Here is a 16,027-nt window from a genome sequence, read left to right on the forward strand (position 1 = left end):
GGAGGGGGAGGGGGAGGAGAGGAGGCAGGTTTACGTTTTGGAGGTTCTCGATGTTCTCCTCGCTCTTCCTCTTCCCTGCTCTCAAGTCAGCAATGACATGAGAGGATCCGCTGCCGCACCTGCTTGCACCTCGTCCTCCACCTGCAGCCCAGGGATGAAGTCCTCGACCTCTGAATGCGCGGCTGGCTGCTTCTGCTGGATCCATCAGAAATAGAGGAGGAGGAGGAGGAGGAGGAGGAGGAGGAGGAGGAGGAGGAGGAGGAGGAGGAGGAGGAGGAGGAGGAGGAGGAGGAGGAGGAGGAGGAGGAGGAGGAGGAGGAGGAGGAGGAGGAGGAGGAGAGAGACCTTGAGTAGCTCGGAGAGGTTCTTGCTGTTCTGCCTCTCCTTCTCGAGTTCTGCCTCGAGGTTATGGATCTTGTCCTGCAAGAGGAAAACAATGAGAAGACAGGATAGAGGAGCGGGTGAGGGCGGGGGAGTAGGAGGAGCACCTGGAGCTCGCTTGTGTCGCTTCTGCTCTGCAAGACTTTGAGGTCTCCCCTCAAACGATCGTTCTGCTCCTCCAGCCCACTGCGAAAACAAGTGAGTGACCATGAAAAGGTCGAAGGTGGGTGGAGGAGGAGGAGAAAGATGAGGAGGAGGAGGAGGAGGAGGAGGAGGAGGAGGAGGAGGAGGAGGAGGAGGAGGAGGAGGAGGAGGACGAGGAGGAGGAGGAGGAGGAGAGGCCGGCACTTCTGCTCGAGTTGACGGATCACACTGTAGGTTAACATCAGGACCCGAGCTCCTTTCCCTCTCCCTCCTTCTCTACCCGTCAGCTTCCTCAAGGACGACCCGAGATTCGTTCTGCTGCTTCCTCTTCGCCTAGGGAGCTCATATCGTCAGCCCGTCGCTTTCTCTTGCCCCTCCTCATCCTCACCTCGATAGCCTCGTTCTTCTCCTCCACTTCCCTCTGCAACACCTGGAGCTGAGCCTCGAGCACGGAGACCTGATGCCGCAGCTGCTCGGTGCTGTCTCCTCCGACCTCCTCCGCCCCCTCTTCCTGCTGCTGCGTGTTGCCGGGGAGGAGCCGCTGGAGCACGGCCTTGTGCTCCCGCTGCATGTCCGAAACCCTCTGCTCGTAGAACTTGAGCTGGGCCTGCAGCTCCTTGACCTCCTCCTCCGACACCTCCTCCTCCCTCCTCGAGATCTCCCGCGTGATGATGTGCAGCTTCCTCTCAAACTTCTGCTCCGTCGTAATCCTCTCGTCCTCCAGCCGGATCTGGAACGCCCTCTCCATCTCCTCCATCTGCTTCATCATCTCCTCGCTCACCTCCTCCCTCACGGTCGCCTCCAGCTGGGCGTTCTTCGCCTCCAGCTGGTAGACCTGAGCTCGCAGGCCCTCCATCTCGTTGATGAGGTCGTCGACCTGCACCTCCTCCCAGACCTCCACCTGCGGCTGCTCCTGAGGGCGTCAGGGGCCGGCGAGCGGAGGAGAAGAAGACAGAGTGGGAGAGATGTGAGCACGAGGAGGGTGGGAGGGGGAGGAAGTTGAGGAGGGAGGGGGGAAGGAGGGGGAGAGAAAGTGGAGGACGGGGGAGGGGCTGCATGAGAATGTGGTTCACCTCCTCAGGGGCCTTCGCCTCCTCTGACTTCTTCTTGGCAGGCAGGGGCTTCCGCGTGTTCATCGTCTTCTTCACCACGATCTCCTTGGCGATCGCCCCGTACGTCAAGGCCTGTCGGGCCTCGTCGAAGTCCGAGGGGTTCGGGTTGGCAGCCACGATCATCACCATCTTGCTTGCGTTAAGGAAGTGATCTTGAAAGATCCGAGTCAGCTTGCTATGCCTGAACGGCACCACGTGCGCCACCCGGTTCGGGTTGATCTGGTTCCACCGCAGCGCCTCCAGGCACCTTCCCAGGTTCATCAGCGACACGTTGATGTTGGACGCCTCCTTCAGCCTCTCCCCAGTCGCCTTCGTCTTCAGCGCCCTCTCCGACCCCGCCAGGTCGACGATGGCCAGCTTGCTGTACACCTGCGAAGGTTCCGTCGGGTCCGTCTCGCTCCCTCTGTTGGGCACGAGCTTGATGTTGAACACGGAGTGACTGCGGGACGACACGTCGTTCATCATGGTCTCCGCCACCTGCCGGTGCCTTGCGCCATATCGCAGCACCTGCTTCGCTTCCTCCAGGTTCCTCACTTGCAGCTCCCGCAGCCCCTTGATGTGGACCTGCCCGTTGTGCTCCTTGAGCTTGCACACTTTCCTGGGCTCGTTCTTGGTCTTATCAGGAGGCACGTCGAGCAGGTCGTACACGTTCTCGTTGTAGATCTCCATGAAGGTCACCCACACCGTCCAGTCCTCTTGAGAGTTCGCGTTCCTCTCGTCCACCTCGTTGAACACCGTCGACAACGACCTCGGCAGGATGCCGGCCTTCTCCCCCTTGTCCCCCTGGATCGTGAACGTCTTGCCCGAGTTGGTAGGACCGTAGGCGAAGATCAGCCCGTTCTGACCGTCAAACAATCCCTTGACCATAGGCAGCGCAGTCTCTTCATACAGCGACTCCTGGGGCGTGCCGGGGCCGAAGACGCGGGTGAACCGGTACTTGTCCTGGTCTCCTACCCCTCCGTTGGCCTGCAACGCCGCGTCCTCTCTGTTGCCCCTGGTGTTCTCAGGAGGGAACTGCAGTGCTACTGTCGTGTCGTCGACAATGGTGATGCTGCCGTCACTGCCAAAGTCTGAAGGGAGCGGCCGAACGCGCAGGAACACCTTGATGCTGTCAGTGCTCGCGCTGGCTCCGTCTGCTGCCTGCTGGATGACTGGCTCTGCTTCAAAGTTCTCTTGGATGTTTGCCGGGATGTGTGTCGGCTTGTAGGGAGTGAATTCAAGCTTCCTGATGGGCATCTCTGTTGGGGGGGCATACCCCTCATCCTGGAATGATCTCCGTCATTGTCTTCGTTGCAATTATGATCATCATCATCATCATCATCATCATCATATCAAACCCGCCATCATCATCATCGACATCAAGAACAACAATTGAGTTCATCTGACTGCTGATGGACATGCTCACCTTGGCTTCCATTTCAGCATCGATCGTAATGAAGGAAGGGCGAGACTCGTACGTCATGATGCTTGATCCTACACCTTGGCAACATTTCAGTGCAATATTCAACTTGATCGAGATGCTGTTTCAACTCAAGATGCATTTGAATTCACTCCAACAGCAAACAGACACGAACGGAGTCGAGGTTACACATTTAGACATTGTTCCTTCCCCAACATAACACCTCAGAGACGTAGAATAGTTTGTGACAAATATGAAGCTCTTCCATGTTCACTTCGCTTGCTCTCTATGATTCTTCTCTCCAGCACTCCATCATCATAAGGTAAGTTACCGACTCCATCATCATCCTCTTCATTTCAACAGTAGTTACAATCATTCTCATCATCATGACCATTGTCTCTGGCATGGTTGTCATCATGGTCATCAGGACCATCTCTATCGTAATCATCATCTCCTCCGTCCCTCCCATCTCCGTAGATGACCCTTCTCCTTCTCCTCCCCTCTGCATATCCCTTCGCACCTCCCCAACCCTTGCACGCCTTTTTGAATTTCAACCGTTTCCGATTCTGAGGCGGGTTGTGCTTATCTATAATTTTGAAAAATCACCCACCCCCACGAAACACTGTATGGTACTTCTCAGAGTCTGCCGTCGGAGGTCCGCAGGGACGGTTCCAGTACCCTCAGTCACAGATAGAACTGTTCACGGCACCCACGCCGCCGCCGGGCCCCGGCACGCCGGGGTCCGATCGTACGCCCGGCGCCGGTCACCGGGTGCGGCGCCGGGCCGCCGGAGAGACTCTCCAGCGGCGGATTCCGGGTTGAATGATACAGTCTGAGCAACCGGCTTTTTCACAGAGTCAGGCTTTTACCATCAGAGCTGTTAAGATTGAACTGTGAAGGAAAAGGCTGACTCTGATTGATCCAGCCATGATCGCATTTCAGCATGAAAGGCGGGCTCAGCCGGGACGATCAACAGTACAGTACGAGTTTGAGGAGGAACCGTTGAACTTGTGTTGCAGACCGTACCCTTGAGCAACAGACGGCAGAGGTAGAGGAGTCTCAGCTCACTCATTTCTAAGATCCTCCGATGGATCTCGAGAGGGGATGGGTCAGTAACTTCCGGGGACCCTGAGCAGTTCAGAACTGGGGCGAGGAGGAGAGCGTGGGACCGGGAGAGCAGCCTTTGGGCGAGCTACCGTAGTACAATACAGCAGCGTCTGATCTCACTTGTCTTTCACTTGGTACTTAGCAAACAGGTTCTCAGGGTGTGTCATGGCCTTGAACTCCAGCGCCTGCCCATGTGATGTCAGTCGCTGGCAGACGCCAGGAGCATCGCAGCAGACGCTCTCACGTTGTTGGAAGGATCCTTCAGGAACTGACAAGGCAACGATCAGCATCCTCCCCCCTCTGAGAACATTCTCAGCTCCTTACCATCGTCCACTGCTCCCCAGGCTGTCCTTGGAACCTCAGCTGCGGCCGGATCACAAACTGGACCCCTGCCTTGTCCAGCCCTGAAGGGGGTGAGAGGGGTCAAGAAGCAAGCAGCACAGCATGGCAGGGGCACGTTCTGCGAGGCTGTGGAACGCTTCTTTCTCCAGCACGAGGCCGAAGTGAGGGACTGCAGGAAGGGGATCAGACTGCGATGCTGACGCGTCTCAAGTCCACCTGGGACCTCGTCGCCTCCTACGGGGTTGAAGAATTCTGGTGCCTTGTAGTCTTTCCCGACGAAATGGCAGACTAGCTGGTGCCCGAAGAGGGAGAAATCTATCCACTTGCCCGGGGAACTTCTTCCCTCCTCGCAACCAAGGACTTCTCCGTAGAACCTTTGACATGGTCGGCGCCAGTCTACGTGCGGCATACGAACTCACTGTTTCGATCGCTCGAGGCAGTTGACAGGGAAGGCCAAGTGGAAGGGAGGCACTGCGATGTACTCGTATAACTATCGATGCAAAGCAGGAGCAGGGGCAGGAGTACGCAGTTTGCAGGAGGGGACTGACCTGGGTTGACACTCTTTGAGCTGAAGCTCCGTCCAGGAAGCGACTTGGCTACTAGCCTGAGGAGCTCGTAAGAGAAAGCAAGACTAAAGATGTCTGTCATCGTCGTTCTAGTGCACATGCTGAAGACAACGTCCATCATCGTTCTAGTGTACATGCTGAAGACAACTATCATCTTTGTTCTAGTGTACATGCTGAAGACAACTATCATCTTTGTTCTAGTGTACATGCTGAAGACAACTATCATGTTTGTTCTAGTGTACATGCTGAAGACAACTATCATGTTTGTTCTAGTGTACATGCTGAAGATATCCATCAACATCCTTCTGTTGTACATCGGCCTCAAGTATGCAACCCCGCCGCCGCTTTTCCCCTACCTCCAGGCCTTCATTTCGGCGCACCTTTACATGTTACTGTAAAAGTTAAAATGAAATAAAAAAAAACATTTTTCAGACAAACAGCATGGCACGCGGGGTGGGCAGCAATGTTGACGGACCAAGGAAATGAGAAGAGTAGCGCTAAGGGAGAGAGGAGAGGAGGTCAACAGAGGAAAGAGAAGAGTCAAGGGCAGGACAAGGCAGGACAAGGTTGTGTTGGTTGTGAGGAGCGATAGTTGAGAGCGAGGAGAAAGCGAGAGGGAGTGAGAGAGAGAGGGAGAAGGGGGCGTTATGGCTTCTCTCAAGACGCTGTGTGCACGAGCATGCCCAGCCTCAGGCAGGAAGCTGAGATGGGCTCCGGCAAGCTTTCGTGCTTTCTCTGAAGGGCAGAAATCAGAACCAACAACGGACACCGGGTTTGTCAGGCGTGCTTCGGAGGTGTAGATGGGGGTAATGCTGCTGCAGGTCACAGAAACTCCGGGAGCGGTTGAGAGCATGGTATGATGTCAAAGTCTTGAAGGTGAAGGCCTTCCTCGAAGACCAAGGGTTCAACGTCCCCCCCAACGATTGCCTCCCTGATCCCCCCTAGTAAGTCGCTGGGCCATGTTTGACCAACGTCTGAATTGGAGGCAGCTACGAGAAGTTGGCGTTCTGGAGGAAGAAACGCACGTACGCGGAGCACAAGGAGTTGTGGATGAAAGCCTGGCAGTTGTACAAGGACAGTTGGACTTCTCTCTACGACAAGAAGCCCTTGGGACCGCAGAAATCGGACGAGGAGAAACGGGCCGAGATGAAGGAGATGGTCGACGAAGTGCGGGGGTTGGTGAAGTTTCCCAGCACGGAACAGATGGCCAAGAACCTCAAGGGGAACATTGAGGATCTCGAGGAGGCCACGGGGATCAAAAGGAAGGAGGTCATCCCGAAAGCGAAGTCGGTGAGGGCTGGGAAGGAGGAGGGGAGTTGGGAGTTTGATGACATTTTGTTGTTCTAGTTTGCAAAGGAGAGCCTGATATTGATGAGGGATTGTGTATCTTCATTCCTGGAAGGGTTCCGTACCGAGCTGCAGAATTATGATGCCGAGGTGCAACAGCGGCAAGAACAGCAGCAGCAGCAGCAGCAGCAGCAGCAGCAGCAGCAGCAGCAGCAGGCGCCTCAGCAGCAGGCGCCACAGCAGCAGCAGCAGCAGCAGCAGCAGCAGGCGCAGCAGCAGCAGCAGCAGCAGCAGCAGGCGCCACAGCAGCAGCAGCAGCAGCAGCATGTCGAAGTAAACCACCAGCAGCAGCAGGTCCATCAGCCACAACAGCAGGATCAGGTGCAGCAGCAGCCACAGGCGCCACAGCAGCAGCAGCAGCACATCGAGGTAAAGCAGCAGCAGCAGCAGGATCAGCAGCAGCAGGTCCATCAGTCGCATCAGCAACAACAACATCAGCACGTGCATCAGTCACAACAGCAGGATCAGACACAGCAGCAGCCACAGGCGCCACAGCAGCAGCAGCACATCGAGGTAAAACAGCAGCAGGAGCAGCAACAGGATCAGCAGCAGCAGGTCCATCAGTCGCATCAGCAGGATCAGGTGCAGCAGCAGCCACAAACGCAGCAGCAGCAGCACATCGAGGTAAAACAGCAGCAGCAGCAGGACAGACAGCAAGTTGGCTCCGGAGCAGCAGCACCACCACCATCATGAGCTCTTGGGTCAGGTCGGGCAAGAAGCAACGGGTTGTCTCCTCCTCCTCGTTTCCGAGGCTGCACGTTCGCTCGAGAACTTGTTCTTGATATTTACAACCAGCACACTGAATATTTTCTCCTGCTCCTCCAAACTCTGTAGCCCTCCCCTCCCCCTCCCATGCACTCCCTGTCTGCTCTTGCCAACTGCACCGGCCCAGCTCTACTTGTTCGTAGCCATAGTCAGACTCTCTGCATTTCTCAGGAATCCCTGTACCTTCCTCCTCCTCTCCTCCTCCCCCTCTATCCCTCCTTCCTCTATCCTCTCCCTTCCCTCTCCTCCCTCCCGTCCTTCACGTCTCCCGCCGACGTCTACGGGAAGTTTGGGGTGTGAGCGGCAGGGTAAAAGTTTCCGCTCGCTGTAGGCCGGAGAGATTTCGAAGCTGGGGGACGAGTAAGAACGTCACTGTGAAGTGAGCGGCTGAAGGGGAGGAGGGGAGGAGGGCAAGTCATATAAGCGACGAAGAGAAGACAAACCTGTAAGATTTCTCGCGAGAGCTCCAGGTTGCTGGTTCGCAGCATCTTGTTCTCAAGGAAAATTTTGTTGGTCAACCTCTCAATCCTGAGTTGTGCTTCCGTGTACAAGGATAAGTCCTCACTTTGAATTTTCAAGTCACAAGCAGGAGGTCAGGCAGAGAAAGGAGGAGGCAGGCAGGGAGGCAGGCAGTCAAGTTAGCAAGGAGAATGGAGGGAGGCAGGCAGGCAGGAGAGGGAGGCAGGGATGGAGGGAGAGATGGAGGGAGGGAGGGAGGCAGGCAGGCAGGAGAGGGAGGCAGGGAGGGAGGGAGGGAGGGAGAGATGGAGGGAGGGAGGGAGGGAGGAGATGAAGATTCCCCACTTGACTTGCAAAGCTGCAGTCTCGCTCTGCATAAGAAGCCTTCGCAGATCCTTAAGCTCCATGTCCTGACAGATGTCATAAAGTGAAGAGTTGAAGTAAGGGGGGACGCTGTTATCACCTTTGATTCCAGAGCTAGCTGTGAATTCTTTGAGATGTTCTCAACCTTGACGGGCAGGAGCAGGAGCAGGAGCAGGAGCAGGAGCAGGAGCAGGAGCAGGAGTAGGAGCAGGAGCAGGAGTAGGAAGGTTGTCAGCGTGAAGACAATGACGGCAGACCAGAACCTTCTGATGAATGTTGACAATCCTCGCGTCGATCTCGTGGAGACATTCATCGGAGATGTTGAGAGAGTCGCTGATTGAGCTGACCTGCCATGGCGTCTCAGGGTGGAAGCCGAGGAGGCGGAGGGCAAGAGAGACCGAGGAGGTAACAAGCTGCTTGTTCTCCTCCATTTCTTCCGCCAGGAGGCTAACCTCTGTCCCCATCTCGTAGACCTCTCGCTGCAGCTGAGGGAGAATTTCCCTTAGAAGCTGCAGCCTCTGCTCCTGCTCGTCGACCTGGGGGGGAGGAATGATTACAGCCTGATCACGAGACCAACTCCTTCGTCATGTTTCTGTTTCCCAGATCCCACCGTCCTCCATCGTTCTCCTTCTTCTCTTGTTCCCCATCTTTCCATTCTCACCTTTCTCCTCTCCTCCTATCTCTCCATTCTCATTCCCTTCCTCCTTCCTCCTTCTTTCTCCCCCTGCACACCTTCGCTCGGAGCTCGTTGGAGTACAGCAGGCGACCTTGAAGCCTCCGCACAAACCGACCGAACTGACGGAGGTCAAGCGGTCTCAGTCATCCGGCATGCAGCGCAGGCCAACCCCTCACCCCGTCGATGAGGAGGGACGACGAGGAGGTCTGCTGCGGAGACTGACTGTCCTCCTCTTCGCTCCAGCTGGAGGTTTACAGGCAGGTCACCTCCTCTTCTGAGAGCAACCACATGGCCGCAAACAACCTGTCAAGCCTTCCCAGCCGGCCCGGCGACCTCTCACACCTCGACTGCCAGTCCTGCAAGCAGCGGACCTCCGCTTCGTCCGCCCCACCTCCGTTCCAGCCCGCTGGCAGCTGGTCAAACTCCTGGAAGAACTCCTCGATCACCTTGAACAACCCGATCAGTTGACGAGTCGCTCAGCATGGCAGGAGAAGCTTCACATCGAAGTCAGTCGACCTTCGTAGCAGCTCGTGATTCACGGCTCGCAAAAACTTCCTCTCCTGCATACCAACGTGCTCACCCCTTCGCTGCCCTCGACCGTCCAAGAATGTTCCCGCACCTTGTTGGAAGTCTCGAGCTGGGCTAGCAGCCTGTCCGCCTCTGCCTTCCTCTCTTGCACCTGACGCTCCCACTCCACCCTCATGCTGGTCACCTCAGCCTCCAGTTGTCGAACGACATCCGCCGACTGCAAGCTGGTTCTCAGCATGTCAGAACATCGCGATCGAGTCAAAGCACTGCCTACATGTAGCCCTGCATGTTTGACTTCTCTCTCATGACATCATTGGCTCGTTCCTTGTCACTCCCTCGCTTCTCCTCCTGTTTCGTTCGTCTCAGCATTGCTACCTAACGCAGGGAGAGCCGAATGGTTCAAACCAGCAGGATAAGACTCTGTTGAAGATCTTGTAACTCTCTCTCAAGGCACGCGGAGAGGTCAGAATGAGTCAGACTGGTTGCGACTTTTTCAAAACAGTCCTTGTAGACTTCCATGCGTTGAGCTTGCTGAGACAGTCTCCTCTCCAGCACCTCTTGGACCTTGTGACTATGAGAAAGGACGGAGACGTGATGATGAAGGTTGACTTGAAACCGGCTGATCATCGCTGCTTGGCTCCTCCTCTCCTCTTCCCTCTTGCTCCAAGTCTCCTCCATTCTTACCATGAGGTCGTTCACCACCTGGACTGCCTCTGCAGCTTTGACAATCTCCTCTTCCAGGTCTTCCAACATCGACTCGTATGATGCAACCCGGTGTGTCAACCCGGTCACCCTCACTCGCAGCATGTCGTTCTCTTGCAGGCTTGCGTTGAGCCTCTCCTGCAGGTCCTGCAGGAGGCTGCTGTTGTCCGGCAAAGCTCTGAGGTATGATACCGCTGCCAGCACTTCCTCTTTGACGTCATGGACTCTGTCGCACTCATGGACGATGGACGACTGGATGTAAGTGAGGTGCCGTTGGTGGTCGAAGGCCTCCTTCTTGTTCGTTCTCCTCAGGCGATGAAGCTCTTGCTCTGCCTCTAACAATCGATGGCTCAATGCTTCTCCATGTTCAACCCCAGCTCGGAGGCCGAACAGCAACAGGCAGGAATCTTTCTCGGCCTCCTCTATCAGCGACTTCATAGCCTTGAGGGGCTCGATGTAGTTTGCCGATCTCAAGGTCCTGACAGTGCTCTGAAGCTGACCCAGCTCTTGTCTTAGCGTGCGGATCTCTTCCTGCCTTGCTACTTCGTAATCTGACACGAGCTTACAACAATCCGAGAATTCGGTGATCGCTTGCTTGAGCTGATGGACGTCAGCCACTCTCACAGTCTGAAGCTCCATAGTCTAACATACATGTCTCAGTATGTCATCTTCTATGTCATGAGCGTCAACTTACCTCCTGACATCTCGCGCTCTCCGCAGTGTCTACACTGGTGCCTGGAGGCGATGCAGCTCGACTATCCACCCCTTCATCTCCTCCCTGCTCTGAGTCTCGTCTCCCGACAGCTTCGTAGGTGTCGCTCTGAGAGCTCTTGCTCTTCTTCTTCTTCGCCATCTCCTTCAGCTTCCGGATCCTCAGGCTTCGCGCGCACGCATGAGGCTGTCAAACTTGAAGTCTTTTTTTTTACGGTGGATTTTTTTTAATTTGACAAGCTCACCGTACACAGTACGGTCAGTCACTGAAGCCTCAGTCAGGAGGCCTCCCGGGGCCGGGGAGACCGTCGAAGTGCGAGGCTCCCGGTGTTTCAAGGGGGCCATGTAGCGTGTGGGACGAAGAGGGGGCTTTCCTAGCCGTCTTGCTAAGGCCCCCTCATGTCTGGATGCTTGGGTTTCACATCCTAGCATCGTAACAGTCTACCTCTCATGTGCTCCTCAATTCTGGTTTTCGTGTGCATTAAACTCGGTCTTGAGCAAAAATAGCACAAGTCTAACAAACTTGTGCTCCGTCACCGGCCCAGGATCTTTACGGTCAGCTCAAGGCCGGGGCAGACGGTCGGCCAGGCCGTGCGGCAAGTCCGACGGTCACTGAGGCGGTGCCGGTTCTTGGCCCGGAGTCACATCCCCGCTCTGCCCATCACTCTGCCCGACTGGGGAACTATGGCGGATCAACTCAGGTAGGAGGAGGAGGAGGAGGAGGGGGAGGAGCGAATGAAGAAGGAGATAGGGAGTTAGGAAGGGATGAGAGGAAGGGAGAAACAAGGAGGTGAAGAGCCTGTGAGGTGCAGGATCGGAATGAGAGGATGTAGGGTATGTCTCAGTAAGAGGGAGATGGTTCGAAACTCGTCCCTGCTGTCGATTAGCGATACTATGTTGAACATAACAAACACCGGATCATGAAGCAATTATGACATCCACAAACAGCAGTGATGTGTTGTTGATATAGCAAAATAAGAACTCTCGTTTGACGAGAGTAGAGGATCACGGTCCGGATACTGGACGATATATCAACTCTGATCGTGTTGTAGCAGGAACGCGGTTGAGAAGGAGAAAGCAGAGCGTCTGCGGCAGCTGCATCATGCTTGCAGGTGATCTATCCCCTCTACCTCGATCGTTGTGGTCTTAAATTATCTCCTTGAAGGATTGGAAGGGTGGACACAGTTACAAAGATTCTCAAGGTCCTCCTGCTCCCCCTGCTCCTCCTCTACCACCTCCATTTCCTCCTGCTCCTGCTCCTCCTCTACCACCTCCATTCCCTCCTGCTCCTGCTCCTCCTCTACCACCTCCATTTCCTGCTCCCCCTGCTCCTCCTCTACCACCTCCATTTCCTGTTCCCCCTGCTCTCCTCTACCACCTCCATTTCCTGCTCCCCCTGCTCCTCCTCTACCACCTCCATTTCCTCCTGCTCCTGCTCCTCCTGATATTCTTATACACCTGATGTGATTTGAAGAGTGATGTTTCAATGCATCAGGAAGATGAGGCGATTGATCTCGATGCTCGCGATGCTTCGAGCGGCTGGACAGCGCTGCATTTTGCGTGTGTGCGTGGAGATGTTGAGGTTGAGACAAAATCAGACAAGAGAGAAGAGCGACGAGGAGAGAACGGAGGGAGGGAGAAAGGGAGGGAGAGAGGAAGGGAGAAAGATAGGAGGGGAGGGAGAGAGGCGGGGAGGAGGGGAAGGGGAGGGAGGGGACAGGGAGAGGGGAGACAGGGGAGAAGGAGGAAGGGGGAGGGGATTCATCGGAATCATTCACAACTTCTGCAGATAGTGCGAACTTTGCTCGCAAGCCGTGCAAGCGTCGACTCGCTAGATTCGCCCTACTTCCAGACTCCTTTGCACAGTAGCTGTTGTCTGTTGTTGAAAGTGCAGAATGAGACTTTTGTTGTTCAACAGTCGCATCCAAGTATGGACATGCTGAATGTGCAAGGTACCTCCTACAGCTCAAGGCCGATCCGAACATCACAAACCTAGCCAAGAAGACGCCGTTGCAGGTTGTTACTGGCCAGAGACAAGCTCTCGCTCTTTTCCACGATTCACAAGTCTCTGATGCTTTGTTTTGTGCTTGCTGTTGTTTTTTGTGGTTGTTCATGCAGCAGCAGCTGCATCTGCTTTCCAATGGCACTTGCTTCCTGCACTTGCACAAACACACACATGACTCGACATCCGTTCTCTTGGTGCTGATTGAAACTTCAAACTTCCAGATCGCCACGAGTGAAGACGTGAAGGCTGTCCTGTCAGCTGCAATGAGAGGTAAGCTCCAGGTTCTTCCTCCCCTCCTTCGGCTCATCGAGACCCCGCAGGAGACGTTGTGCATGTCCCAGCGACTTTCTCGGCGAATGGACGATGGGTGAGCTGCTGAAACTCTTGTGCTCATGCTCGTCCTTGTCCTTGTCTGTGTTCTCGTCCTCGTTCTCTTCCTCCTTCTTCCTCTCTTTCGTCCTCCTCGTTCTCGTTCTCATCCTTGTCCTCTCTAGCACACTTCTCGTTCTTGTCTTTGCGAATCTTTCCTCTTGCGACCACGTTTCACTTCTCTTTCAAGCTTCAACATCCTGATGTTTCTCAAGGGAGACATCTCGAACAAGACAGGGACGTTTGCAGGAAGGATAGAAAACGGCAAGGTGAAGCCATACTGACGATGACAAAACGCATCACGTGCGCTGATATGATAGCGATGAAGGAGGAGGAGGAAGAGATGACGATGGAGATGGAAATGATGATAGATGGAAATGATGATGATGATGATGATGATGATAATGATGATGGTGGTGGTGGTGGTGGTGGTGGTGGTGGTGGTGGTGGTGGTGATGATGATGATGATGAGGATAGCCATCATCATTACGAACAAGGCAGACATAGTCCGAATTGAGATAAAGAGGACGACAACAAAGGACGATGACGATGAGTCGAGGGGATTGAGCTGTAGATGAACTAGAGGAGCTAAAGTTTGTTTCTTCTGATCTCTTGACGCGCTTGCAGATGTCTGGGAGTGGGACCATGGACTTCGATGCTGGCAGCAGATATGAGGTGTCGATGCTCGTCGGAGAAAATTACTTGCTGATTCGTTTACTCCTGCTCCTGCTCCTGCTCCTGCTCCTGCTCCTGCTCCTGCTCCTGCTCCTGCTCCTGCTCCTGCTCCTGCTCCTGCTCCTGCTCCTGCTCCTGCTCCTGCTCCTGCTCCTGCACCTGCACCTGCACCTGCACCTGCACCTGCACCTGCACCTGCTCCTGCTTCCTTTCGCCCTCCTGCTCCCTTTTCTTACTCTGCTCCTTCAAGGGGGAGTGGAAGGAGGGGATGCGACATGGCTCAGGATCATACTTCGAGGCAGATGGGGCTCTCTACACGGGAGAATGGATTGATGTGAGGAGGAGGAGGAGGAGGAGGGGGAGGGGGAGGAGGAGGAGGAATTTTACGCGAGACATTCTCTTCAGGACAGGATGCATGGACATGGGTCGCTGCAGGAGCCAACAGGTGAGCTTAGGAATGAACGGTCAGATCTAACAGCCGGCAGGCGCGGAGTATGTGGGAGAGTGGATGTCAGGGCTGCGGCAGGGACGTGGGAAGCAGGTGATGCTTGTCAGAGTAGCTAGAAGATAAACTATCATGGAGATGGAGATGGAGATGAACATGAACTTGAACATGAACATGAACATGAATACAATGGTGACGATGATGCTGATGATGGAGACGACAACGATGAGATTGATAAAAGGATAGGGATGGTGTACATGAACTGATCGAGACTGATGCATCCTACAAGGTCTGACACCTTCCTCGCAGATTTGGGCCAACGGCTCAACATACGACGGGCAATTCTACGAGGACGCAATGGAGGGGATGGTAAGGGAGGAGCAGGAGGAGGGAAAGGCTCAACGGACAGCAGGGAGTCTTGAGGTACGCCAATGGAGACGTTTACCAAGGGATCATGCACGATGGTCAACGGCACGGCAAGGTAGAAGAGGCAGGAGGAGCCGACGGCACTGACCCTCCTCCCTCTCGCTCTCTCCAGGGCAAGATCTTGTGGAAGGAGGGACACTGGTGAGAGCTGTTAGCCGGAAGGGCATGACGCTGACCTTGCCGTCCAGGTATGAAGGGGAGTGGCTAAGAGACAGGAGGCACGGGGAGGGTCTGGAGCAGGTGAGACGAGTCAAGGGACGAGGAGGAGGAGGAGAGAACGCGGCTGTTGTTGATGCCCGTAGCAGTTGGTAGGGAGCACGGAGAGTCATGCCACCTACTCGCACGGCTCCTTGGTCCATCGCGAGCCCATCACAGGTTGTACTGCCTGTCTGTCTCGGATAAAGGATGAAAAGCCTGCGGATTAGCTGTCTGCTTGCTCCATCCTCTGCTCTGCTCTGCCCTCCTCTTCTCCTCCCCTGTCCTGTCCTGTCCTGTCCTGTCCTGTCCTGTCCTCCGCTCCCCTCCCCTTCCCCTTCCTATCAAACGCTGTTGGTTGCCCTCTGACTCCATCGGCCAGGATGTCCGTATCACCACGCGCTCATCATCAGCATCTCTTACTACCAGAAGAAACACAAGATCCCAAACTCGGAGAGGTGCCGGGCCATGGCGCAGCTTCCTCGTTCTGAAGACGGTTGAACGTCAGGCAACCTCGAGCCTCCGCTCTCGCTCGCATCCTACAAGATCCTCTCATAGCGGGTAGGTGGCGGAAGGAGCAGCTGACTTGACTGAGGGAGCTGTCAGGTTATCCTCTTGAGAATGTGACGGCGCTCATGGATGAGGAGGTAAAGAAGTGATGAACAGCATGAGACGATGATATGAATGGTGGAGGTGGCGATGATGGTGATGGAGATTAGGGGGGGGGAGAGGGGAATGTTGTAGTGATGACGAATCATGTTGATATTGTTGTTATCGTCGTCGTCGGCATGGTTGCTGCTGCTGCTGCTGCTGCTGCTGCTGCTGCTGCTGCTGCTGCTGCTGCTGCTGCTCGTACGTGCTGTGACGACGATCTCAAGGCGACTCGTGATGCGATTCATCGAGCTATCGAGAAATTGAAGATCACAACTTCAAATCAGAGCACCGTCAGCTGATTCGCCTTCTGCTGATTTCTTCTAACACAGACCTCGTCCTCGTCCTCGTTCTCGTCCTCGTTTCTCTGCAACCCCCGATCTCGACTCCTCCCCTCCACTCCTTCCCCTCCTCTCCCTGCCATGTCCAACAGATCTTCTTCTACTTCGACGGAATAGCGGCAGAGATCATGTCTGGCCCTGACTCAGGAGAGTCTCTTGCTACTCTGACGCTACCTGAAGGACTTGCAGGCTACTACCTCTGCCCGTACGATTATGATCCGTCCGATAGGAAAGGAAGCGCCATCCAGTGGTAAGATGGGAGGAGCAGGAGCAGGAAGAGAGGGAGGAAGAGGGAAGGAAAGGACCGCGGTTTTGGGG

The 16,027-nt window shown here is 55.1% G+C and overlaps 5 protein-coding genes across 5 annotated transcripts; 2 read left to right on the forward strand and 3 right to left on the reverse strand.

Moving 5' to 3' along the window:
• Nucleotides 1-1,676: 1,676 nt before the first annotated feature.
• Nucleotides 1,677-2,609, reverse strand: GUITHDRAFT_50888 (hypothetical protein; the record flags this gene model as incomplete). The annotated part of the gene is made up of 1 exon (XM_005826913.1): nt 1,677-2,609. A coding segment is annotated over one exon (933 nt), but the record flags the coding sequence as incomplete, so codon positions are not given.
• Nucleotides 2,610-4,255: 1,646 nt separating this feature from the next.
• Nucleotides 4,256-5,331, reverse strand: GUITHDRAFT_164811 (hypothetical protein; the record flags this gene model as incomplete). The annotated part of the gene is made up of 7 exons (XM_005826914.1): nt 4,256-4,328; nt 4,388-4,411; nt 4,468-4,547; nt 4,601-4,654; nt 4,702-4,859; nt 4,905-4,956; nt 5,034-5,331. 7 exons carry the CDS (start codon nt 5,329-5,331, stop codon nt 4,260-4,262), a joined length of 735 nt encoding a protein of 244 aa, XP_005826971.1. The 3' UTR covers nt 4,256-4,259.
• Nucleotides 5,332-5,698: 367 nt separating this feature from the next.
• Nucleotides 5,699-6,398, forward strand: GUITHDRAFT_143146 (hypothetical protein; the record flags this gene model as incomplete). Its single annotated transcript, XM_005826915.1, has 3 exons — nt 5,699-5,845; nt 5,880-5,995; nt 6,041-6,398. The coding sequence occupies 3 exons, from the start codon at nt 5,699-5,701 to the stop codon at nt 6,396-6,398; spliced, it is 621 nt and encodes a 206-aa protein (XP_005826972.1).
• Nucleotides 6,399-8,125: 1,727 nt separating this feature from the next.
• GUITHDRAFT_113988 (hypothetical protein) lies at nt 8,126-10,744 on the reverse strand (the record flags this gene model as incomplete). Its single annotated transcript, XM_005826916.1, has 9 exons — nt 8,126-8,521; nt 8,718-8,780; nt 8,838-8,904; nt 9,004-9,107; nt 9,162-9,221; nt 9,281-9,413; nt 9,464-9,537; nt 9,874-10,533; nt 10,586-10,744. The coding sequence occupies 9 exons, from the start codon at nt 10,742-10,744 to the stop codon at nt 8,126-8,128; spliced, it is 1,716 nt and encodes a 571-aa protein (XP_005826973.1).
• Nucleotides 10,745-14,135: 3,391 nt separating this feature from the next.
• GUITHDRAFT_59319 (hypothetical protein) lies at nt 14,136-14,753 on the forward strand (the record flags this gene model as incomplete). Its single annotated transcript, XM_005826917.1, has 4 exons — nt 14,136-14,192; nt 14,406-14,465; nt 14,509-14,577; nt 14,685-14,753. Coding segments are annotated over 4 exons (255 nt in total), but the record flags the coding sequence as incomplete, so codon positions are not given.
• Nucleotides 14,754-16,027: the final 1,274 nt, after the last annotated feature.

This window comes from Guillardia theta (genome assembly GCF_000315625.1).
Source record: "Guillardia theta CCMP2712 unplaced genomic scaffold GUITHscaffold_71, whole genome shotgun sequence".
Taxonomy (NCBI): domain Eukaryota; class Cryptophyceae; order Pyrenomonadales; family Geminigeraceae; genus Guillardia; species Guillardia theta.